At 39.1% G+C, this 26,823-nt stretch overlaps 1 protein-coding gene across 2 annotated transcripts in view; it reads right to left on the minus strand.

The window, feature by feature from the left end:
* Nucleotides 1-26,823, minus strand: part of LOC147579205 (uncharacterized) — a 331,154-nt gene that overhangs the window by 215,519 nt on the left and 88,812 nt on the right. For both annotated transcript variants that reach the window (XM_086713593.1, XM_086713594.1), the window contains exon 3: nt 18,543-18,647. In XM_086713593.1, coding sequence (XP_086569719.1) covers nt 18,543-18,647 — 105 coding nt within the window. The remainder of the gene's footprint in view (nt 1-18,542; nt 18,648-26,823) is intronic.

The raw sequence follows: 26,823 nt of genomic DNA on the forward strand, positions 1-26,823 counted from the left end.
GATGATGAATTTTTTTTTTTTGAAGATGATGAAATCCGCTTTCTTCAAGCTTTGTATGCATTCCAACTAACCATGCAGAGAAACCCCTTATTTGATCATCAAAACTTTGAGATGGTGCAATTGCTTTCTCACAAGGTTCCTGTTGCATCACCTTCGTGCACAGGTTCCTTTTTCCTGGTCAGAATTCAGGCCAGGATGGTCTTTGGAGTCTCCCAAGAGACAAAGCTGTCTAGCAAGAGAAGCTTGAAAAAGTGTATCCTATTCATCATTTCTGTAATATCATGCCTTAGTTTGGGTTTTGTAATCAGCAGTAGGAACACATCATCTCTTCCTTCCATTTGGCCAGTAATTCTTTGATCTCTGCCACAGCAATTTCTCTATTCCTGTTTCTTTTAATTTGATGTTTTTCACATTGCTCTACCCTAAAATTCAATGTTATTTGACAAATATTTACTGGGAGTTTACTGTATGCTAAGTACTACTCTATGGAAAAAACCATACATCTACATATAGATATATTACTTCTCAATATACTTATACCTTTTCACCACTTCAGTGAGATCTACTCCTTTTGAAATTTTTTTTTTTTTCAACGTTTATTTATTTTTTTGGGACAGAGAGAGACAGAGCATGAACGGGGGAGGGGCAGAGAGAGAGGGAGACACAGAATGGGAAACAGGCTCCAGGCTCTGAGCCATCAGCCCAGAGCCTGACGCGGGGCTTGAACTCACGGACCGCGAGATCGTGACCTGGCTGAAGTCGGACGCTTAACCGACTGCGCCACCCAGGCGCCCCGAGATCTACTCCTTTTGAAAAAGGTATGTATCACAATCTTCTCAAAGAAGAGAATCATATATACTTGTTTTTATTTCTCTTGCTAAGCAGTTTGTCTCTTGGGAAGCTCAGAATTTTGGCCAACAATGGATATAATATATACCACTATTATGGGTACAACTAATGAGCAACTGCTTTTCTCTTTAAACTTTGGATACAAAATTATATTGAAACTTTAAGAATTGCCTACAATCAAGCTCTCACTTAGTTGTTCACTCTCTCTCATTCTTTCCCTCTCTCAGATTTACAGCATTATTTTTATGATAATCCTGCCAAGGGGAGCCTGGGTGGCTCAGTTGGTTAGCGTTTGACGCTTAATTTCAGCTCAAGTCATGATCTCACACTTTATGAGTTCAACCCCCACATTCGGCTCTGCACTGACAGTGTGGAGCCTGCTTGGGACTCCCTTTCTTTCTCCCTCTGGCCCTCTGCTGCTCTCTCTCTCAAAATAAATAAACATCTTTTTTTGAAAAAAAAAAAAAAGAATCCTGTCCAAAAAATGCATCACCTGCATCTAATCATGAGGCAACATCAGACACACCCATACTGAAAAGTACTTTACAAAATAACTGGCTTACAAACTTCAAAAGTGTCAAGGTCATGAAACTCAAAGAAAGGCTGAGGAATACTGTTCCAAATTGAAGGACACAACTAAGTGCAACACACGATCTTGAATTGGATCTTATAACTTTGAAGAATGTTATTGGGACAACAAATAAACTTGAATCATTTCTGAGAACTAGATGGTAGTAATGTATCAGTGTTAATTCCTGATTTTGATGGACATATTGTAATTATGTAGGAGAATATCCATGTTTGTAGGAATTATACTGTAAAGTATTTGTGAGTAATGGGGCATCCTGTTGGCAATTTAAGACTAAATGGTGGTGGGGTGGAGTTATTTTTCTTGCCCCACCCCAAAATTAACATATGATGTTGAATATGTGACTCATTTAACAGTCATACCATTATTAATTAATAATATCTATCATGGGTACAGGATATTTCTATCCATGTGATATATTTCTGATCTTAGCCTATAGACTGGTGACATCAAACAAGCCCTATTTAGCAGTGTGGCTGGCCCTGTTGGTAGCCTACCTGTCATTCCTTCCTTCAACTCTTTCTTGTTAATAAATCCTAATTTCATTGAAATATGGATACCTAGTCCTTTCTTCCCCCAGAAAGTGAATTTTTATTGGTCTAAGCCAGTCATGGTTTAGGCATGGACATGTGTTGTATAATTTTGGCTAATAATATATGATATGTGAAAGCAGGTCTGCTGGGGTGGGAGTAGGGGTGCTTTAAGGAAAGATTTTCCCTCTTAAGAACAGAAGGTCACAGAATGAAATGGCTCTTCTTCTGTTTGATGAGGTCATGCCTCCATGCCACACCTAGAAACTAAAGCAGTCATTTTGCAACCATGTGAAGAACAAGCCTAAGGAGAAAAGCCAAGATAGTGAAGATGACAGAGCAGAAAGATAGAAAACAATCTACGTTCTTGATAATGTCACTGACTACTAAATTAAGCAAGCCTATAATCACCCTATCCCCTTGCCTGTTATATGAGATAATAGACTTTGCTTAGTATTTAAATATATGTTCAATATGCATAATTAACATATAGTTAATATATATTTACATCTCTATTGTCTTTGACCAGAATTATAGATTTGGAAGTGGTCTTGGAGGTCATCTATATTCTAGTCCAACTCTTTTAGTTATTTATAAGAACAGTTTAGACAAGTGAGGCACCTTGCCCAAGACCAAACAATAGTAGTTGATGAGATTCTAGAATCCAAGTCTTTGGATTCCTTTCTGAGTCCACTGTGCTGTCTACTCCCCTAAAAACAGAAAGTAGTTCCAAAACTTTCAGGACATTTTGACAGAAGGAAGGGGCATGGGAAATCTGATGCCTGGATAGGGAGTGGCTGATTTTCCTACAGTAAGTGTTCCATTCAATCATTTTTATATGGGCTTCTACCACGGTAACAAATTCCACACTAGAGACCAGCCCCTGCCCAGATTCACAGAACTGCTGAAGATCTTTCCAAAGAAACTTTTGGCTTTTATCTAATTTAAGTAAATATGTGGTGATATTTTTTCCCTTAAGCATCCACAGTTATTCAGAGAGCCACATACAGATATTCAGGCATTATTTCATATAGGAAATTTTATGGAAAGAAATTTTCACCTCTTGGGAAGTGACTTTTGAAAATAAAGACATGCAAGCATTTACTTTTCTCTCTTTACCACTTTCACACCAAGGAGGCCAAGCTGAAAAAAACAACACACAATAACAATAAAATGTTATCTAAGGCGAAAACAGCACTATTGGCAGTTACATATTGTGTGGCTTTAACAGTTTGCTTCCTTGTGTGAATTTGAATAGCGCTGCCATTTTAACCACCTTAGACATGCTTTTGTCTTGAATTTTGCACCTTTTCCACAGGTTTTTATATCTTCATAAATGCAGCACGGTGTTTTGCAAAGATAAGGGCACTTTCTGGGCATTTTGCTTTTCAAATACAAAGGAGAGTGATGCACATTTTTACATTACTAGTCACTATAAATAAATATCCCACTGTCTTTTTGCTAAGTACATTGCTGATTAATCACTATAGATCAAAATAATCTCACACTGAAACAGTAATTTCTTAAGGTTAATAGAAATTGTATCCATATGGTATTGTTGTTTAAATGGCTTAATTTGCAAATAAAGGAGCAATTATAATAATCTACCTCTTAAAAAAATAAAAGATTTATAGAATATTTTCCTTCATGAAAACAGCACCACCATCTGGAACCCTACAGTTTGTGCAATGAAAGAATTAAATTGCAAGGTTTCGTCTTGTTTTGTTTTAGCTGGTAGAAAAGTAATTTGTCTCTTCCTGAGAGATTTTACCAATAAAAATAATGCAGAAATAGCATTTTGTTATCAAGTAAGAAATAACTGTAGTCTCTGCCTCCCCCAGTCCTATCACAAGAGATTCATGTAGTTTGTGTCCTATAGAAATGAACTGATTTGAATGGTATCAGACTCTCACATGGTTTCTTTTATAGCTAAAGTTATTATAAAATTAACATTTCAACAGGCATTAATTTTATATGACCTCCTGACTGCATTTTCTTCATGATAGAAAAATACATTTTTTTCTTTAACCTCATGTTAAATAAGTTTGATGTTCCAATCTTTTCCAAGAGATTAATCTGTATACATGAAAAACAATTGAAGCAACTCTCAAACATTTAAAAAAAAAACTGTAAAAGAATTTTAAGCACTATACAAGTGTACAGAATTAAATTCGTTATAATTATTATTTAAATTAAAGGAACCATGAATAGTGTAACATATATAAGTATATACATGTGGATCAAATATAGCTTTCTATAATAGCTTTGCTAAACAGTATATAAATTATGCAAACTTTTAGCTCTTCAAAAATGGAAAACACTATATAACGTTTGTTAAAATCCCTACTATTCTCATGAATGGAACAAAGCAATTCATTCAAGAATCAAAAATCACATCCAACACTCTAAACAATCATTTTCTTGTATTGTTGGATTAGGATGTTTTAATCAATGGCCTTATTGCCATTGTTTTTTCATAAATCAGCCTTAAAACTGAACACTCCAGTGTTCCATTCAGTTGCCAAAATCAGTCTCATCCTGCATTGAGCCTTGTGCATCCTCTAAAGTGGAGCCAAGTACAACTGAAACAACTGTTTCCTGAAAAACAAAGGCAAAGATTCTCCAGCTATGTCAGATGAACACTACGGATAAACATGCTTTTATATCTATTCCTAAACTCACTCTTGCATTTCAACCTCTAGTCTGTGAGTATGTTACCAATTAGCTCATTTGATCATCTTTTCTCCTTTACTAACATTCAAATGGCATTTAACCTAGTGGCTAACATTTACTGAGCACTTACATACAGTGAATCAACCCTGCTCTCAGTGTTTCACATGTATTCATTCATTCTCATACAATCTTATGAAGTGGGCACTATTATTTCCTCCCACATTTAAAGATGAGGGAGCTGAGGCCCAGAGAAGTTAAGCAAATTTGCCCAGGGTCACACAACTAAGAGGCACACCATGGATTTAAACACAGGAAGTCGCATTTCTAATGCCCTAATTTAAACTACTCTAACGCTGCTTTCCAACCAGTATATGATGTCAGGGTCCTCAATGGTCTTTGACCTTGGCTACCACTTTACATTTTATTAATTTTAATCCCAGCTTATCTTGTTTTGCAGTAAATATCAAATCAATTTGTAAGCCTTTTTTCCATACATAGTATTTGTTTTTTGTCTACACATGTTTAAATTGCTTTTTCTTCAAAAGTCTTTCAGTATTCAATCACTATTGAAAGCCAACTATGCAATTTCTAAAATATTATCTAACTTTCAAAACTCTATGGTTTCGTTTGGCATTATCTATCAAAATTTATGATGCACACATACTTTGAACTAGCAATTCTACTGCTATAACTTTATCATATATATATTCTCCCATATGTCCTTAAAGACAAATGTACAAGAATGTTCATTTTACCAATGTAAAACTAAAAGTTTGGAAGAAATCTAAATACCCACCCATAGGGGACTGGTTAAATAAATTAGGGCCCTTCCTTGCAATGGATACTATAACATCATTAAAAAGAATGAGTTAGAGCTTTATGTATACATATGAAAGTAGGTTCAAGATATATGAATTGAAAAAAAGATACTTAGAATATTCTTAATTACAAGAAATAAAATATATACACATATACCTATATTTAAATAGGAAAATGTCTAGTAAATGCCTTTGGAGGGCATTTGTAGGAGCAAAGACATATTTCAGTGTTACTCTTGTGCTATATAAATGCTTACTATGAACATATATCATTTTCCAATTAAAATAGAAACTAATCACACAGAAAGGAATCATTTATGCTTCTATGAGCAAAGCACAGCATTTGGAGCAAATATAGTTAATTCTGTCCCTGCCACCAAGGAAAGTAGCATTATTGTTATGGAATAGGAGCCATATACACACGCAGTTTTACTGCCAAGCAGGAATTTAAATGCTGTGAGTAGGAAGAATTCAAGTCAAAGGAGGGAAAGCATGTCTCATTAGGGTGAATAGAGAAGGTGCTGGGAGAAGCAGTGTTAGGACTGGATCTTGAGGCTTTTCACTGAGGTGGCAGCATAGGTTTAGGTGAGTGGATTCTGGACCTGAGCTCCCTGAATTCCAATCTGGCTTCAGCAATGATTTGTCATGTGATCTTGGGCAAGTTACTTAGCTTCTCTGTCCTCAGTTCCCTTGTTAATAAATTGAGGATAATAATAGAACCTATTTCACCATGTGATGGCAAGGTTTAAATGAGTTCTACACATAAAGCATACAGAACAGTGTGTATAATCACTACTGAAGTATTTGCTATAATAATTTAATTGAATAGGAGAAGGGCTAATTATTTTATGATCAACAATTAAAAAAAATTAAGTTAGAACTCTACTTTATACTTTACCCCAAAATAATTGTCAGGTGGATCAAAGATTTAAATATTAAAAAACCAAAAGGGGGTTATGTGGGTGGCTCAGTTGGTTGAGGGTCCTTTGGATTTTGGCTCAAGTCATGATACGGGGTTATGGGATCGAGCTTCCTGTCGGGCTCCACACTGAGCATAGAACCTGCTTGGGATTCTCTCTCTTTCTCCCTCTGCCTCTCTCCCAGTAAAGGTATGATAGAAAACATAGGTGCACTAATTTATCACAGTCATGAAAGACACCTTTCTAAATATGATATCAAAAGCCAATACCTTAAAAAATACGACAGATTGAACATAGAAAAAGGAAAAACTTTTTCAACACACATACACACACACACACACACACACACACACTGCCATAATCAAAGTTCAAAGAAAAACAATGAGAAAATATTTGACTTCCCTAGTGATCAAATAAATGCAAAATAAAAGAATGATAAAACTCAGTACTACAGGTAAATGTAGCAAAATAGGCACTTGCCTACAGTGTTGACCAGAGTAGAAACAGAACTTTTCTGGACAAAAATTTGGCATTATTTTTCCAAAACTTTGAAATGTATGTGTCTTTTGGCCTAGCAATTCCACCATTAGGAATTTATCATAGGAAAATAATCAGACAAGTGCAGAATTCAAGATAGCAATCCCAAGACATGTTTTTATATCAGCAAAAAATTAGAAACAACTTAAAATATCCATTAATAGGAAATCAGTCCAATAATTTATGATACATCCAGATAGGAAATCATACTAAGAGAGATGATTCAGATCTATATTTATTAATAAGCAAAATGACCAGATTTATTTTAAGTGAAAAAAATCAGATTGCAAAATTGTATGATTAATACAATCCTTTTTTGTAAAAATATTTGTGGGTATGGGTGCACACACACACAGCCTGAAATAATACATATTGCTAAATGATTAATTGCTATGTAATAAGATTCCAGGTGAGTTTCACTTTCCTCTTTATAAGTTTCTGCAGTATGTATTCTTTTTTTTTTTACAACGATTAGGTATTACTTTCATAGCCATTACATTTTTTGTGATGTTTTTTATTCATTTTTGAGACAAGACAGAAAGCATGAGCTGGGGAGGGGCAGAGAGAGAGAGGCAGACAGGAACTAAAGCAGGCTCCACACTGACAGCAGAGAGCCCGATGTGGCGCTCGAACTCAAGAGCCTGAGATCATGACCTGAGCCAAAGTTGGACATTAATAGCCAACTGAGCCACCAGGTGCCCCACATGGCATTTTTTTTAAGCAGTATTTTTCACTGGAGAAATAAAAACAAAGTAAACCTTGAAAGGTGGGCATAATACACCCCCTCCCTATCACTCACTGCCTTTTAGGTCTGTCAGTGATGTTTGCTTGTGTTTGGTAGCAAAAGAGTGAATGCAGAACAGGGGGAAAAGTCTATTTCTATTACACATGTAAATACTTGATATGATGGCTTAACCTCTCAAGGCTAATTTAAATATAACCATCCTAGAGATTTTTTTTTACTAAGGTTCAGAGGAAGAGGGTTTATAATTTCCTTAATCATCAAGTTTTTTAAAGGTTGCTGACTGGAACAATGATATTTTTGAACAGCACCATAAATAGGCTCATGAACTATAGCAGACAAGGTCTCTCCTTCAAAGATTTAGCCTCTTCACCAAACAAACATTTATTAAGCCCTGACTCTATGCCAGGCACAGAGGATACTAAATAAGTAAAACAGAGTCTCTATTTTCAATAGGTTTACTTTCTAGCAAAGGTCAGACAGACAAGAAAGCAAATAACAAGTCAACTCTGCTAGGTGCTGAAGTAACAGTAGCAAACACAGGGGTGCAAAAAAAAAAAGTCTACCTGCGCAGCAAGTGAAAAAAAGCTTCATAATGGGGTAACTCTTGAGCTGGAGCTGTCGAGATGAAAATATTTGTCTTAAGTCAGGAAGAGAAAATAATGACAGAATATTAGCAGCTAATGAAGGAAAGATGAAAAATACACCAGGGTTGGAATGCTCAAAGAACAGGTTGCTTACAAAAGTAGTATGTCCTCCTAACAAATTAAACATTATCAAAAGCATTTTCTTTTATTTTTCAAATTTTTATTTAAATTCTAGTTAACATTTGGCATAATATTGGTTTCAGGAGTAGAATTTAGTGATTCATCAGTTACATATAACACACAGTGCTCCTCCCAACAACTGCCCTCCTTTACGCCCATTGCCCATTTAGCCCATCCCCCCCACCCTCTTCCGTCCATCAGTCCTAAGTTTGTTCTCTATCGTTAAGAGTCTCTTATGGTTTGTTTCCCCCTCTCTCTCTCTTTTTCCCCCTTTCTGTATGGTCACATAGGTTTCTTAAATTCCACCTCCCTCTCTCTCTCTCTTTTTCCCCCTTTCTGTATGGTCACATAGGTTTCTTAAATTCCACCTATGAATGAAATCATATGGTATTTGTCTTTCTCTGACTGACTTATTTTGCTTAGCATAATACATTCTAGTTCCATCCACATTGTTGCAAATGGCAGTATTTCATTCTTTTGACGGCTGAGTAATATTCCATTATACATATATGCCAAATCTTCTTTATTCATTCATCAGTTGCTGAATATTTGGTCTCTTCCCATAATTTGGCTATTGTTGATACTGCTGCTAAAAACATAGGGGTGCATGTGCCCCTTTGAATCAGCATTTTTGTATCCTTTGGATAAATACTTAGTAGTACAATTGCTGGATGTAGGATGGTTCTATTTGTAACTTTTGAGGAACATCCGTACTGTTCTCCAGAGTGGCTGCACCAGTTTGCAATCACACAAACAGTGTAAGAGGGTTCCCCTTTCTCCACATCCTCACCAACATTTGCTGCTTCCTGAGTTGTTAATGTTAGCCATTCTGATGGGTGTGAGGTGGTATCTCATTGTGGTTTTTACTTGTATTTCTCTAACCATGAGTGATGTTGAGCATCTTTTCATGTGTCTGCTAGACATTTGGATGTCTTCTTTGGAAAAATTTCTATTCATGTCTTCTGCCCATTTCTTCACTGGATTATTTGTTTTTTGGGGGGTTGAGTTTTATAAGTCCTTCACAGATTTTTGGATATTAACCCCTTATTAGGTATGTCATTTGCAAATATCTTCTCAAAAGCATTTAAATAAAAAGTCCAAAAGTTTCATTATTTTTCCCATCCCCATTCCTCCATTCTCACTTCCTGAGGTAATAGAATTAACAGCTTGAGTGATTCCTTCTACACTTTCTGCACCAAACACAAGCCACATGCTTGCTTTTGGTTTGCTTTACTTTGGCAAACACGGAACCATGCTACACACATTATCATTCAACTTTTAGAAAATTATCTAATGGGGTGCCTGGGTGGCTCAGTCGGCTAGGTGCCTGACTCTTGATTTTGGCTCAGGTCATGATATTATGGTTTGTGAGCTGGAGCCCCACATTGTGCTCTGTGCTGACAGTGCAGAGCCTGTTGGGGATTCTCTCTCTCTACCCCTCCCCCTGCTCTTGCTTTCTCAAAATATATAAATAAAGTTAAAAAAATTATCTAACAATCTACCCAAGGATGTCTCTCCTGGTCAATGAATATAGATCTTACATATTTTTCAAATAACTGTATATTATTGCATAGTGTGGAATTTATTTAGTTATGTTCCTATTTTTTAGATATTCAGATTGTATTCATTTCATTCTTTTCCCCTCCCAATACAAACAATGATTTTATGACCACCACCCTTTTGTGTGTCCTACCTTTTGTGCGTTTTTTATTTGCATGGGATGGATGTCTGAGTATGTATTTACCAAGTCAAAGCCTGTGTAGACTTTAAATCTTAATAGATATTAAAGATACATCTAAGGGAATAGCACACTATGCTGGAAATATTCCACCCTTTCCCACTAAATTGGAACATCATCTTAACCATGAATCTATTTCTGGAGTCTGTTCTATTCCAGTGATCTATGTATCTATTTCTATGTCAATATCATATATTTTTTTTATTTCTGTACTTTTTATGACTAGCTTAGTAATCTTGAATAGGATGGTATTGTAGTTAAGGACGTGGGTTCCTGAAACCAAAGGCCTAAGTTTAGATCAGATTCCACCAACTTTGTGATCTTGGGCAAATTACTTCAATACCGTCAACCATAAAAGGGGGATAATTACAGTATCTAACTCATGGAGTTGTTGTGAGGATTAAGGACTGATGTATGTAGAGTGTTCAGAGCCGTGCCTGGCTCAGGGTAAGTGGGAAGTGTTAGCTGTGATTAGGGTAACTGGTAAGGCATGTCATTGATGGGATTTAGGAAATGCTAGCCCCCAAAACGGCACCTTGGCTGAAGGAGTTTGAGAAAACAGTGGAAGCAAGGTCACTCTCAACTTCCTGTGCCCTTTCCCCCTGAAACAGCTCATAAGACTCTCAAGTGAGAGGTGTCCTCCCTACTCTTAAGGGAAAGGAGCATCCTTATCTCTGAAGACAAAGTGATCCCAAGAAGAATCCTGATGAACAAGTCTTGCTGTTTCCCCCAGTTTACCATACTAATCTCATACTCTTTGACTTATCCTATTTCTTCACACCTACCTAATATTCATCAAAATAAAAAATACATAAAAATACTCAGGTCTAGAAGTGCCTGGGTGGCTCAGTCAGTTGAGCATCCAACTCTTGATATTGGCTCAAGTCATGATCCCACAGTTGTGGGACTGAGCTCCACATCGGGATACACATTGTACATGGAGCCTGCTTAAGATTCTCTCTCTCTCCCTCTACCTCTCTTCCCTATGCTGCCCCTCTCCACTACTCATGCTCTCTCTCTCTTTAAAAAAAAATACTCAGGTCTAACTGGTTTTCCTGGTCTTTATTTTCTTAAGAAGACTCTTGTGTCACATGAAACTGACATTAAATAAATCTGCATGCTTTTTCTCCTATAAATTTGTCCTTGCCAGTTTTGTCAGTTTAATTTTCAGGCCCAGCCAGGGACCCTAAGAAGGTTGAGAATATTTTTTTTCTTCCTCTACATCATCTTTCACTATTCTTACACATAGTTTTCTTGTGTCTTCACCGATTTTTATGTTTCTAAATGAACTGAAATAATTTTGTCCAGTCTCCCCTCACAAAATTTTTAGGATTCCTCTTCATATATGCATCAAATATGCATTTGGAAAAGATTACAACAGACTTATAACCATAGTTTCCTCTATGGAAGGGAGTAACCTAGGACTTCATACAACTGAATTTTTAGCATATACATATATTACTTAAAAAATAAAAATATCTTCTGAGTATTTCTTTTAAAAAATTTTTTTTCAACGTTTTTATTTATTTTTGGGACAGAGAGAGACAGAGCATGAATGGGGGAGGGGCAGAGAGAGAGGGAGACACAGAATCGGAAACAGGCTCCAGGCTCTGAACCATCAGCCCAGAGCCTGATGCGGGGCTCGAACTCACGGACCGCGAGATCGTGACCTGGCTGAAGTCGGACACTTAACCGACTGCTCCACCCAGGCGCCCCTGAGTATTTCTTTTTTATATTAGTATTCTAAGTTTAGTATTTTAATCTGAATTGCATTCATGTATACTCTAGACTGGTCTTGTGCCCTTAAATAAGAAATTAGGTGGTCCTGCACACTTCAAAATGGGTTCCTGTGGCTGAGGACTGGGAAGCTTCATAAGGAAGAAATGTGTTGTCTAGACCTTCAAGGATGAATGGGTGTCTTCCTGACAGAGAAGAGTGATTAGGACATTCCAGAGTTTGAGAATAGCCTTGCATGAAGACACAAAGATATGAATAAACACTGCATGTGAGGGGGCTGGGAATGTGGGGAGAAGAGAGAAGACTGACTTTGAGCAGAAGCCAGGGCTGAGTCCTGGAACGTAAGAAAGAATGTGATGGGATGGAAAAAAGTGCTTCCCCTCACCCCTTCTCACCCAGATAATTTCAGGGTGAGTTAGAGAAGGGCAGAACCAAGATAGCCAGTACAATGCTAGGCTGTAATCTCTGTGAAGACAAGGACCGCACCTGTCCCATTCAGCACTCTGTCCCCAGTTCCTAGGATGGTGCGCATAGAGGCCCCCACAAGTATTTGCTAAATGAATGAATGAGTGAATGAAAAGCACATCTAACAACAACAGTACATTTTTGAGAAAGAAATGAAAGCAAATGATAATGTTGAGTCAATTAAAATAATAAATGATAATAAGATAAATAGAAGAAACATCACCGAGCCATCTGTTGCATTACCAATGATAAATATGTGATGAATACCCACTGAATCAATGAATGCATATGATATGGGCATGAGAGCATTAGAAAAACAATTTATTTGAAGGAGATGCTCTTCCAAGTTCCTACTTGAAAACTAATACTTGAAAATGAGCTTTTAACAGCTCATTTTAACATAGAACTACAATAATTGAGACAGGATGGAAAAGCAAAATTGAGGGACTTTGGACAGTGGTCAAAGATGCAGAACTGGCCAGAGAATCTGTTGAACAGCTACTTTATGGTATATTGTCGCCACTGCCAGGCTGGAGATAACAGGTAAATCAGTGGGACGAAGAGGCTGCCTAGTCTGGTGGAAGCAGCTCTGGTGCGGAGCCAGGAAACCTGGGCTCGCATCCCAGCTCTCACGCTCATCCAGCAGCCCCTGTTCTCAGTTCCTCCAGCTGCTTATGTTCTCTAAATTCCCAGCCAGCTCTAATATTCGTTGGTGCTAAATCATGAAGAAAAAAGAGAGGAGAGGTTCCACAGGCTGGCAGTTGAAAGCTACAACGTTATCCACTGGCCACTGCAGTCATTTTAGGAAAGAAACATCCATTTGGTCAACAAATGTCTATCTCATAAGGCAGCGTGCACTGTCCAATGATAGAAAATTAAAACAGCATAACGCCCACTCTCAGGAGCTTACAGTTTAGTAGAGGAGAAGGCAATAAATATCTAGGAATAAGTAAAATTCAAGGCAGAGTGTGGTAGACACCATGGAAGAGACAGAAAATGTTACTAAGCATGTAAGTGCTGTTGGGTGAGGCTCCCGGGGAACTGTGGAGCAGAGCGTGGAGGTGAGTGCTGGGGAGAGGCTGATGTGGCTCCCCCTGCCACTCCTCTGCAGCTGTGCCTGCTCAGTTTGCAGACAGCATCGACCTGTGGAGCTGTCTTCCTTCCTAGAGCTTCAGCTGCTTTCAGTGTATAAACAGTTCCCAACCAGCAAACAGTTGAACTCCATTCATTAGTTAGATGTTTGGATATTCAGAAGCCACATGTAATTCCTAATTGGTGGTCAGGTCCCAGAGCAGCCAATGAGAGCCAATTTAAGCCATGAGGTAAGTGAGATGTTAGTACTGGCAAGACTGTTTTGACATCATTTAACCCCAGACATTCAATACTGTACAAAATGCAATTTCAAAAGTAAGAACACATAATTTCAGGGCAGAACAGCCTTCCCCAAAAGCTGCTCCTAAGGAGATTGTCCCACTTATCTATTGATGGGGCACAAACTACCTTAAAACATAATAGCTCAAAACAACAACTATTTTGTTATAGCATGATTTTATGGGTTTTAAAAGATTTGAAGGAGACATTTTCTCTATTTATATAGTTCCTACTTGAAAACTTTTAATTGAAATGGGATTTTTAAATGAAATAAGCCATAGTAATTGAGATGCGAAGGAAAGGCAATATTTTTGAGTGATTTTGGGTGATTTATATATTTCTCATGGTGTTGATGGAGGCCACTCAGTAGTCAGCTGGCAGATAGTAGGTCTGGAGGATCCAAGATGGCTCATTCGCATGTCTGATGCCTTGACAGGGATGTCTGGAAGGCTGGAGTCAGCTGGGACTGTCCACCAGAGCACTTACATGTTGCCTGTCCATCATGGTGGTCATAGGTAGTGAGACTTCTTACATGGCAGCTCAGGGCTCCAAGAGGCAAGGCAGAAGCCACAATGTCTTTTCTGTCCTAGCCTCAGAAGTCACACAGCACCATTTACACACATTTACATCTATTGATTGAGAAGTCACAAATCTCCTCAGATTCAGGGAATGGAACATAGATGCCCCCTCTTAATGGAAGGTGGATCAAAGAATTTGAGGCCTTGTTTTTAAAACTACCAAAGGGATGGAATCCATGGAAGGATAGAGGCACATATATCAAAGCATAAAAGCTTGCTCATTCTATGTATTGTAGCTCCTAAACAAAGGGACTTCTATAAATGTTTAATTGTAGGGAAAAGGGCAGTTACCCTAATGAGGCAGAGGATTTCTAAACTCTCCGAGTACCTATTAATTCACATGTACCAATTGTTGGTAAAACACGTTAAAGGAAAACTTGGCCTCAGATCTCTTTTTTATTTTAAAAGATGCATATACATCTAAATATATGGTAGCATATTCCTTTAAGTACCTCTGACAATTTAAAAGTAATTTTACCTATTTTCAAATAAGGAGTGATTACATAATAACACAATTTAATTAATATTTCACAGTTCAAATCTTCTTTACATTTGGCAAACACAAGCTCAGTTTTTGTGTGTCATATTTGATTTTCTTTCTCATTAGTGCCCTCTTATCACCCTAAAAATGAAAACACATATCATATAATTGTGAAGAAAACATTGCAAAATATGAAATCTTGGTCCTTTTCCCTTTTGTTCTCATTTGTCTGTTAAGTGATTTATTTCTTTAGAATGAATTCCAAAATACTGTTCCTGGACTGGGGAATTGCTTTCATAATTGACAATGTCAGATGTTGTACAAGATGAGCAGCCTACAAGAGAGAAGTGCCTTGTTTCACCTATCAAAGAGGAACTGCGTCTTCGAATCAGTGATGAGGCTAAGGATGGTCCTCTTTAAAAATGCCACTGACATTGTACCTCCCCTGCTTTCCACAGGCAATGATATGTGTATATCAAGACAATGAATCCTGGCTTTATCTATTTAGGATTCCCATTTGAAAGAGAATTAAGATAACTAAGTAACTAGTGGATCCAGTATAAAGGGCATCTAGGCAGAATTGGACTGGAACTGGGAAAGGAAGCTAACAAAAACAAGAATTTGATTTAGGTTTACATTAAGAATTCTTCCCAGTTTGTGAATAGAGGATTCATTAATATTCATACTGAATCCTGATTGTGCTAACCCACTACCAGTTCATAAAGGAACACCACTGTGAGATCCTTTGGGAGTTTATGGGGGTTTCCAAGGAGGGTCTTTCAATACACTTAAGAATCAGTCTGGGTCTCCATTTGCACTTGTCTCTATGATACCATTTCATGCAATATTTGTGAGGGATCTTAGACAATGTTGAAAGGTGCAAAACTAGAGAAATACCATGGAGAAGGTGTGTGATGGCATATGGCTGTGTCTGCTCGCTCTGGTAATCCAAGCCATTCAGAACCACTGGCCTCAGTCATTCCAAACTCTGCATGGTCCCTACTGTGATTCAGATTACTGAGCATTGCCTTGACTACTAATGCTAGACATCTTCACTGTGCTCCTTCACAAAGTGAAGGAGATGCACTTTATTCTCTGTTGTAGGTTATTTGGAGGGTCCCACTGTGGAGAGCTACTTGAACTTCAAAACAAGAGGAATTTTAATTCACACACAGAGATCCAGGGACGCTAGAAAAGGTTAAATGAGTACAGAGCCCATTGCCACACCATATATGAAGCAAAAACTTCTCTCCATCCCTCAGTCAGTCCTCTTGCTAAATTTGGGTCATCATACCAGAGTCAACCTTCCTGCAATGTGACTGTATCATGTCCCCTGACACACTTTAAATGTAGCGTGTGCATGCGTGCACACACACACACACACACACACACACACACCTGTACCAAATATGTTTGAATATATCTACATTGAATTTTAAACACATTTCCAAGTTCTTATCCACTCTTTTGTGCAGATAAAGTAGATTCTGAAAGAAAGAAATGTTGGTTTGTTTCATACTTTAAACTTAGCCAAACCTCAGTTTCAACCTAACTAGGATGGCTACTCTGCTCTTGTTTTACCATTACAATTGAGTATTGTAACTCCTCCCTTGTTTATTTTCACTTCTAGACTGTGAGCTACCATAAGGGAGGAGACAAACCCAAGTCTCTTGGTCCACAAATACCTTCCTATATTCCTAATACCCAGTGTGATCTGGGGCATAAAATATTTGTTGAATAAGTGACAAAGGAGAATTCAAAATGGTGCCATAAGTCTACAAATCAGAAGAATTTCAGTCATTTAAATAACTGTCAACAATCTGTCTTCAATAATAATCATTTAAAACTTTTTTTATAAATTACAATGTATCTTATTTAATAAGCATGTCATAAAAAGATGACAACAATATCAGCTGGAATTCTAAGCACAACCTCACCAAAATGTGGAGTTTAATAGTCTATTCATCTTTGTATCATCTCTGAAATGTCATTGTTTCATATGTATAATCACAGCCCTGCCTACAAATGATTTTTTTTTTTTGTCTTGGAAGTGAAGAGGACAGAGAGCCTGAGGAGGATTAAGTTCAAGAGAAATGGTGCTCAAGGATTCTGTATGGGAAGGAGCATTAGGATGTGAAGAGGCATTTATGATTTTTTACTATACATGGATAACATATCAATTTAATGTAAGTTATATACAAACCAGAGTCTATTATTTCCAATAAACATCTTAAAAAGGTATTTCTATAATAAGGCTACTGTAGCAAAATCACATTACTAATAATAATCTCTCCAAAATTTTGTAATCAATATGATACTTTTTCAGTGGGACTTGGGAAATGAGACATTTCCTAAAACGAAATCCATCAAACAAATCAAAGACAAAATGCACTGATTCTCCTAAGTGATGTGTGGGCTTGAGTTTGCCTTTCATGCCAGAGCTGAGGTGCCCTGGTACTGTTCATTTGGGGGCCACATGCACAGGACAACAAGCCTTACAATGGTGTACCAGTGTTTCCTCACCCGGCCGCAGAAATGTAGCCCAGTGATGACTACCCTGTCCCTGGCCTCCCACTGGGCCTTCCAACAATGGTGCCACTTGGTACCAGCTCTGAGGCCCTGTGGCACTGAGACAGGACCACCTCATCTCCCGTGGATGAGAAAATAGTCTGCAGATGTCTACAGCCAAGTCATCACCAGCCTAGGTTGGATTTTAACGTAATCTAGAGATCCCCCAAATCAGCCTGTCAAATAGTACATGCTTCTTAGATTAACAGCCATCCTTTAAAGGACATGTTTGTTAGATGAGTCTAATATAAAGATATTCCATTTGGTAATTTGACCTCATTGGACCATAAGGAAAAGCCAGGAGACATACAAAGGCCTGAAATTATCATAGGCCCCCAAAATAAAATAAAATGCTCAGCACAAAGGATAACGTATCTTACTCACAATTAAAAAAACAAAAACAAAAACAAAAAACGCTGGATTGTGGATTCTTTCAAACATTTCCACACAAAACTGGAAATGTAGACAAAACTTTATTATGTTGTGATTTGACAGAGAAAAAGAGGCTGTCTGTATCCACAGGGCTGCTGGATTAACAACCCCGACAGAACTGAGGTCAATTCTCTTAAGCAGTGAGGCAATTGAGATAAACAATAAGTCATTTAAATAAATGCTTGGTCTGATTATCTCTTTTTCAATGAATTAACTGGTTGCTTGATGAAAATGCTCAAAGGGGTCTGATATTTTAACATTGAAAGACATAAGTTGAGAATCTTTGTTAACTTTCTTTTTAAGATTTTATGCTTAAGTAATCTCTATACCCAACTTGGGGCTAGAACTCACAACCCAGAATTGCATGCTCCACCAGTGGAGTCAGCCAGGCACCACTTTGTTAACAACTTTTTAAAAAGGAGAAAGAGAAATCAAAGCTACCTACCATATATTTTAAGTACCTCTGTAGGTAAAATACACCACGGTAACCACCACTACTTTTCATAAAAAAGATATGAAAACCTCCCCACCCTTTCACCTCAATTGTTCAGTTCAACAGCATTCCAGAGTGAAATGTCTGATGTATGATCAATGTCTGATTTTACTAAATGGTATAAGAAAGGGGATTAAAATAAAATATATTCTCTTCCACAACTCAAGTTCCTGCCTTGGCCCAGACAGTAGGAGCTTCCGCCCTCCCTTCCATTCCTGTCATTGTCCCCACCCAAGGGAAGAGAAGTGACTCACCCAAAGAGTGTGACTGCAACACCTGGGAAGCAGGACCTGAGGTCGCAGGGGCAGTTTCTGTCTGTCTCTTTCTTTCAGTCTCTCCGTGGCTCTGAATGTCCTGACCTGGGGATAAACACACTCTTAGCTCAAACATTCAGGAAGTGGAGGGGGCCTCATAGTCTGTGATGGCCCCGTCCTGCCTGCAACAGGATGTGTGAACTCAGTGTAGAGACAAGGAGTTAGGAAGCCCACATGGGCACAGAGCTATACTGTGGCCTCTAATCTGGTTTCTTAGTAATTAAATTGAGATATTGGTCTTCTATCCCTCTGTCAGTTCCAAACTCAGGAGGCAAAGAGAGGGATATTATTTATTGCCCTTCCCTGAAAATCCAATACATTTAAACTTTAATTATCTATTATAGTTAATATTTTGATTCTCCATTTGACTTTCTAATGCTGGCAACAGATTAAACCTGAATACAAGAATGGGAAAGCCTTGAATATCTATCTATGAATACTGATGTGCTGGTAAACATTCAACAACCAGCTTTGGGCATTGGGGGTGGGTGGGTGGGGAGGAAGTCCTGGTTTTCATACTTGATCCCTTCTGTGGTGGGAATACTGCTAAAATGGCCCATTTCAAGCTGCCACTGTGAGTGACATCACTGCTCACAATGGGCGCTCAGAAACTGGTATTAACTGGCTGTAACACACCATTATCTATAATGAGGAGTATGAGGAGTTTCTGTTATATCCTGAAAATTAAATGCCAATGATTATTGTGCTTTTATAAACAAACAACCACTTTATCATCTATGGAAACTAATAAAGTGACTAGAATACTTATTATCCAGCTATATGTTAAAGAAGAATCACCCACTTCAACATCCAGTTCAAATAAAATAAGTTTAATTGTCCTTCTCTTCTTCTCTACATCATTTTTTTTTTTTTTTTTTTTTTTTTTTTTGGTCTCTCTCTTCTCTCTTCTACAAATCAGACTGGTTGTCAGTAAGTAGCAGCAGAAACAACCCTATGAAGGACTATTTGTGGCAATGTTCGTGAAAATTAAGAGTGGAGACACATTAAGAAGTATGAATACTTGTGAAGTCCCAAGCTAGGTCCTCCTGAAGTCTAGAGAAAGTATGGTGCCTTGGAAAGAACGGGCTTGCAAGTGACAGAACTGGGTTTGAATGCTAGCTCTGGCATTTACTGGTGTTGCCACCTTGGCAAGGTAGTTAACAGCAGGCCTGTAACACACTCTTTCTCTTTCCTGAGGAAATGCCCCTAGGAAAGAAAGAAGATAATTTGGTCAAACTTCCTTGTAAGCATGTAACACAGACATCTAAGCAAACACACCAGCACTGTTTGTAGTGGGAGAATCCTTATCTATGGAATGCTGTGGGCAGGATGATCTTGATCTGTTTAAGATTGACTACTATGGTAATCAGATCTATAACTTATGTAATTTTCCTCCCTAAAAAATGTCATGTAATCCATTTAACTATTGGAGTATAACATGGAGATGTGTCATGAAAGAAACGGCTCTCTTCTGGGTGAAGCGATGTGATTGAGCACATCATGTAGAGATCCTATTTGTTACTTAAGGCCAAAACTAGAGCCAGTGCAGCAGGAAATGCCGTGGGAGCTGTGTTGGTGGGTCCCAGACTTCTCCCTGCTTCATCAGTGCCTTGAAGTTATTTGTATCCTTGAAACTATTGGCAAAGCCTGCTACTGTGTGAGATATATGATCCTGTGGGCCTGATTTGATTATCTGGACCTCTGTGCTATCTCACACCCTAGCAGGTTAGGTAATCCTTTGATCATGAGTTTTTGTCTGTCATCTGCAAAATGGGGATGATGAGGCTTACCTTCCATAAATGCTAAAAGGAATAAACCAGATATGAGATGGAAAGCACCTAATGCATAGCAAAGTATAATAGATGTCCCTAAATCCTCTGACTCTCCACTACGGAAATGATGTTCTTGGGTGTAGGTGTTAAGTCTCCAGAACTCATTCTGTGATACTGTGATTTATTTATTTATTTTTTAAATGTTTGTTTATTTTTGAGAGAACGAGAGACAGAGTGAGCGGAGGAGGGGTAGAGAGAGAGGGAGACACAGAATCTGAAGCAGACTTCAGGCTCTGAACTGATAGCACTGATATGCCCCGATTCGAGAGACCCCCCCCGCCCCCCCTCCGAAAACAAACCACCAGAGTCCAGAATCAAAGCCAAGCGGCAACGGTCGTTTATTGCAGGTTCGAACCCGGTCCTCCGCGCACTCGTTGCCGGTGGCACTAAGAGGCCCCGAGTAAGGATCTTACAGCTTCTTTTATAGACAGGCACAAACAAGTTAGGGATATTTTTTTAGAGGTTACAGAGCTGTTGTTGGTTAACATTTAAATTTGAACGCTCAGCAGAACTTGATTGGTTCCCGCCTTTATTTCAAACCATTCAGCAGAACTTGACTGGTTCCCGCCTTTATGTCAGACTACAACCAGGCATGCCCTGGCTGGTTTCGGGAACGAGGGAACGGGGGAACGGGGAGGGGGGGAGTCTTTTCTTTGCAGTTGTGAGTACACCTAGTAATTTTTCTCTTAGTCTCTCAGCACACAGTCGGAAACCATGAACTTTGAGATCATGATCTGAGCTGAAGCTGGACACTTAACCGACTGAGCCACCCAGGCGCACCTGTGATATTGTGATTTGTGATAAAAAATAGGGCACCTGGGTGGCTCAGTCGGTTGAGTGTGTCTCTTGATTTCAGCTCAGGTCGTGATCCAAGGGTCGTAGAATTGAGCCTTGCGTCAGGCTCTGTGCTGGGTGTGGAGACTGCTTAAGATTCTCACTCCTCTCTCTGCCCCTCCCCTGATCTCTCTCACCCTCAAAATAAATAAACTTATAATAAAAAATAAATGCAGATCTTCCTTGACTTGTGATGGCGTTATGTCCCAATAAAACCATCATTAAGTTGAAGGGCAGCATAGGTCAAAAATGCATTTAAAATGTCTAACCTACCAAATGTCATAGCTTAGCCTATCCTAGCCTAAATATGCTCAGAACACTTACATTAGCCTACATTGGGCAAAATCATCTAACGCCACATCTATTTTATAATAAAGTGTTGAATAACTCATGCAGTTTATTGAATACCGTACTGAAAGTGAAAGACAAAATGGTTGTATGAATACAAAGTGGTTATAAGTCTATCAGTTGTTTACCCTTGTGATTGCATGCTTTTGACCGGGAGCCCCGGCTTGCTGCCACTGCCCAACATCACGAAAATTGGACTTAAAATTGGCATCTAAAGTAGGAGTGGGCAGTAGCGGTGAGGGGTGGGGAAGCAGTCCTGTGAGACAGCCTTTAACCTGTGGGATCTGATGATATTTCCAGATAGGTAGTGATGAGGTTTTGGGGTGATGGTGGGGTTCGGAGCTGACCATGAAGAAAGAATTCTTGAAGACATCTTTGATGTAAAAAGGTGATTTTATTAAAGCTCGGGCACAGGACCCATAGGCAGAAAGAGCTGCCCAGGACCACAAGGAGATACTGATTATACACTTGGGAATTGGGGGAGGTAAAGTCAAGGGGAAGCTTCCAAAGGGATTTTCATATGCTAAAGAAGATTTACAGGGTTACTGAAGGCCTAGCTATTGTCAAGCTAAGGTTGTTTTTCCCTCTAGCAAAGCATTAGCATTAAGACAGTAGGGAGTCCCTAGAGAACTGTTCTAATCTGCCTGCCTCAAGTATCTGTTAATGGGATGTTTAATTTTACTCTCTTTTCCTTCTTGCCTTCATTCCCCACATCACTATGAAGGGGAGGGTAATACTAGGAACTCCAGGAAACTGAGTCTATAGGTTTCTGGAGATTAGGCTATTGATAAGATTGCCTTTTTTCTTGTAATTTACTAAGATATTTGTAAACTGATTGAGACCCATGTCCTGTATGACCGTGATCTCTATCAGTTAACCATTTGTTCCCTTTCCTTTCCTTTGTTCTTGGGCAACCAGGAGTACCTGAGGAATATCACACATATCCCACCTGGGGATCGGGAGTGCTAGCTTGTATTTTGCCCTCAGCTTGCCTTATGCTCCCTCATCAGGTAGTATCAGAATTGAGTTAAATTGCAGGACACCTAGCTGGTTGGTGTTGCAGTATGCTTGGTGTAAAGAAAATCCCAGACGCATTGGGTATCTGAAGTGTTCAGAGAGTACTGTATATAATGTAAATGAAAAACAGTAGTTTTCTTTATAATTAACTTTATTAATAAAGTATCTGATGAAAGAGAAAGAGAAAGGTGTGTTGATTACGCAAATAGTGGAATATGTCAACTCTTTTCTGTATATTCCCTATTCCCCAAATTATGCACAAAGTCAATGGAGTGACAACTATAAGCATACTTTTTTTTCTTCTCTAAAGAAGAAACCCTGCTCTCTCCAGCTCCCACTGCCTCAGCAAGAGGAGCTGCCTCCACATCCGTGTCTCTACAACAGCTGTTCATGGGGAACTGCTCTCATTTTCCAGTCAAGAGGAACAAGCAGACACATAGCACCAAACACAGTAATCTGGAGACTCTCAATTGCTGCTGCTAACAGGTGTGATACACCACAAGACTGTGAGTGAGGAGCTAGCAGCCCAGGGCAAAGGTGCCCCTAGTGGTCATGAAGTAGAGATCTGGCCAGTGAAAGCTGGCCACCTCCTACTTGGGGATTACCATCAACCAGAACACCCAGGACACCCTCAGCAGCATCTGGCACATGATCCACAAGAACAAGTACTGTTCCCCATCTGCAAACCACAGCCATCTGCAGAATGGGCATCATCTGTGCAGCCAGTAGCCAGTGACAGTGAGGAGGAAGCAGACCCACCCACCAAGAGCCCCAGAGACTACTCTTCCAACCCCCACAGTAATAAAGGTGTCACCTGGCTTGTCAAGGAAGGATGGAAGGAAGGAAGGAAGGGGAAGGGAAAGAAAAGGAAAGGAAAGGAAAGGAAAGGAAAGGAAAGGAAAGGAAAGGAAAGGAAAGGAAAGGAAAGGAAAGGAAAGGAAAGGAAAAAAGAAAAGAGAAGAGAAAAGAAGGAAGGAAGGATCCTGAAATATGAATCAGTTAAAAAACTTCTAAATTGATGAAGTAGAAGATTTCTGGATTAAAATTCTGTCTAGCATGACTCAAATTCTGTAATAAAATAGATGGTTTGGTAAAGGTAAAACAAACAAACAAACAAACAAACAAACAAACAAGCAGAGTCTCCACTTGTTTCCATAAGCGTTTACTCACGAAGCATTTATTAAGCACCTCCTACATGCCATGTACATGCAAAGCCCTGATAATAGAGAGGTGAACAAAACAACATGATTCCTGCTCTTTCATACAACGTTTATTATCTGGTAGAGGAACCATCTTTAAACAAATATCACACAAGTAAATTTATTATTACAAATCCTGTTTAGTGCTGAGAAGAGAAAGCACAGACAGTATGAGAGAGCAGACAGGAGGACTATTTTGATAATGGGGCTTGGAGAGCAGGACCTTGAAGCCAGGACTCTAAGGATTAAAAGTGTTAGCCAGGAGATAGCTGAGGCATAGGGAGGCAGGAAGAAAAGCCTCCCCAGTTAATTCTAATGTTCAGGCAAGCAGAGAACAACTACACACATAATTTCCCCCTCTTTGATTTCTTCCTCTCTTCGATGTTAGGCAGCCACACTCTCAGTTTTCCTTGTACTTCACTGTCCACTTCTTTTCATGGTCTCTTTTACTGGATCTGCTTTCTATACTGATTTCTATATGAAAGAACTCTACAGGATTTGCCCCTGTTCTCTCTTCTCTTCTATTCTTTCCATTTAAGATTTCATCCACCGTGGGCTTATACAATCTTCTATGCTGTTAAAAAATCAAACATACTAAAAAATTTTTAGTGTTTATTTTTGAGCACAAGCAGGGGAGGGGCATAGAGAGAGAGGGAGACACAGAATCCAAAGCAGGCTCCAGGCTCTGAGCTGTCAGCACAGAACGCAACACGGGGCTCAAACTCACTGACCACGAGATCATGACCTGAACTGAAGTTGGACACTCAACCAACTGAGCCACCCAGGCACCCCCCCCAAAATCAAATATATTAAAAAAATTTTTTTAATGTTTTTATTTTTGAGACAGAGACAGAGCATGAGCAGGGGAGGGGCAGAGAGAGAGGGAGACACAGATTCTGAAGCAGGCTCCAGGCTCTGAGCTGTCAGCACAGAGCCCGATGCGAAGCTCAAACCCACGAACTGCGAGATCATGACCTGAGCTGAAGTTGGATGCTTAACCGGCTGAGCCACACAGGCGCCCCTGAAGTCAAATATATTTTAAAGACCTTATTGGCTTTATTCAATGATTCATGAATTGAGCACCATCCAATCTAGAAGACAGAAAGGAGCTCTGAGGAGTTGTGCAAAATGAAAGACTTTTTAGAGGCAGAATAGAGAAGAAACAAGAAAGTAATACTAGACAAAAAGCAGATTGGTTGTTACAAGTTTACTTTCCTTTTGGATATGGCAGGGGTCCATCAGGCCAATTACCTAAGTAGTGAAGATCAGGCAATTCCTGATTGACTGGCTTAAGATTCTATTTCTGGGAGAGCTGAAACTATAATTAAGTTAAATCTTGGTTTGGTGAGGTGAGGCATAATATAAGCAACTCCATTTCGAGACTGTTGTCTTATTTTTTACCAATGCTGACAATGTCTGACTCCCTTCTCACCTCCAGATCCAAATATTCAACTATGTGCTTCAGTCTCTACCTGAGTATAGGTATGAATATGCCTGACTTAACATGGCAATACTGAGCTCTCGAGCCCCATCTGCCACTCTCTCCTATCTGCGTCCTCTCCTGAGTTCTGCATCCTAGTAAGTGGTCCCACCAACCACCAATCACATATGCCAGAAACGTATGAATCATCTTGATACCTGCCTCTCCCCTCATCCAATCAGTCACTGAATTCTATTGAATCTATTGTCAAATGCATCTTACTTTTCCCCATCCCCAAGGCTACAATCCTAGTTCAAGTCATCAAATTATGTTACTATCCTACTTAAAGCCCCTGAGTACTGCCCATTGTTAATAAAGTTCCACCCTAGACCAATTGAACCACAGTCTCAGGAAATCTTTTTCTCAGGGAAAATATCTGAGACCTGGATATATATTTTTTAATGCTCTGTGAGTGATTCTAATATGTAGCCATTGTTAAAAAGCATTGACCTATCATGTTGAAAGCTCTTGAAGGTTCCAATAAAACTCCTCTCACTGGTGTAAGGCCCTTGGTGGCCCAAGCACTAGCACCTTCAGTGGCCGGTGGGGATAAAGCTGGAGGCAGTGAAGAATGAATGAAAGTGAGGAAGTGGTGGCCAAATATGGGGGTAGCTCTTTCCAGAAATCTAAGAAGGAGATCAGAGACACTGAAAGGAGAAGAAACTAGAGTAACTAGAGTAACCAGAGTAGGTTTGGTTTTTTACCTTTGGCATTTACAAAATGTATAGGATCTGCACTAATTTATCATGAGATGTTTTTAAAGTTTTTTTTGGTTTTTTTTTTTAGAGAGAGAGAGTGTGAGAGAGAAAGCAAATGTGTATGCACTTGTGCAAGCTGGGGAGGGGCAGAGAGAGTCAGAGAGAGAGAATCCCAAGCAGACTCCACACTGTCGTGCAGAGCCAGACGTGGGGCTCCAACTCATGAACTGTGAGATATGGCCTGAGCTGAAAACAAGAGTTGGATGCTTAGCCAACTGAGCTACCCAGACAGCCCACATGAGATGAATTTTTAATTAAATATAAAATATAAAATATGAGCAAAGTCAAACTGCCCAGCAGAAGGTGATGTGGGAAAGTAGGAAAATTCTGGATTGGTGTTCAGAAGCCTCCAACGACACCCTGGCATCACCACTTTCTAACGATGTGCTCTTGGACAAATTAAGTTATCAGAGCCTCAGTTTTTTTTCTCTTTGAAATAGAAAACAACACGTGGCTCACAGAAGGTTGTTGTGAGATTTAACAAAATAACATATACAAAGAATATGCGGCACTGGCCACATCAGTTCCCAAGTTCTCCATAGTCCTCCAGTGCCCTCGAGTGGCTTCCTAGACAGCTTGGAACCCTACAGTGCACCCCACAATACCACCCTCATGGGCAACTCAATATATTTTGGCACTTCTTGACCCTCTCCTCTACCACCAAACTTCATTATCTTTTATGCATCCCTTTACTCCACGATCTTAATCTAACTGGACAGATGTGAACTAGGGACACTGATACCCGGAATGGAA

This window comes from Puma concolor, chromosome B4, assembly GCF_028749965.1.
Source record: "Puma concolor isolate L17-30 chromosome B4, mPumCon1.1.hap2, whole genome shotgun sequence".
In the NCBI taxonomy this organism is placed as follows: domain Eukaryota; kingdom Metazoa; phylum Chordata; class Mammalia; order Carnivora; family Felidae; genus Puma; species Puma concolor.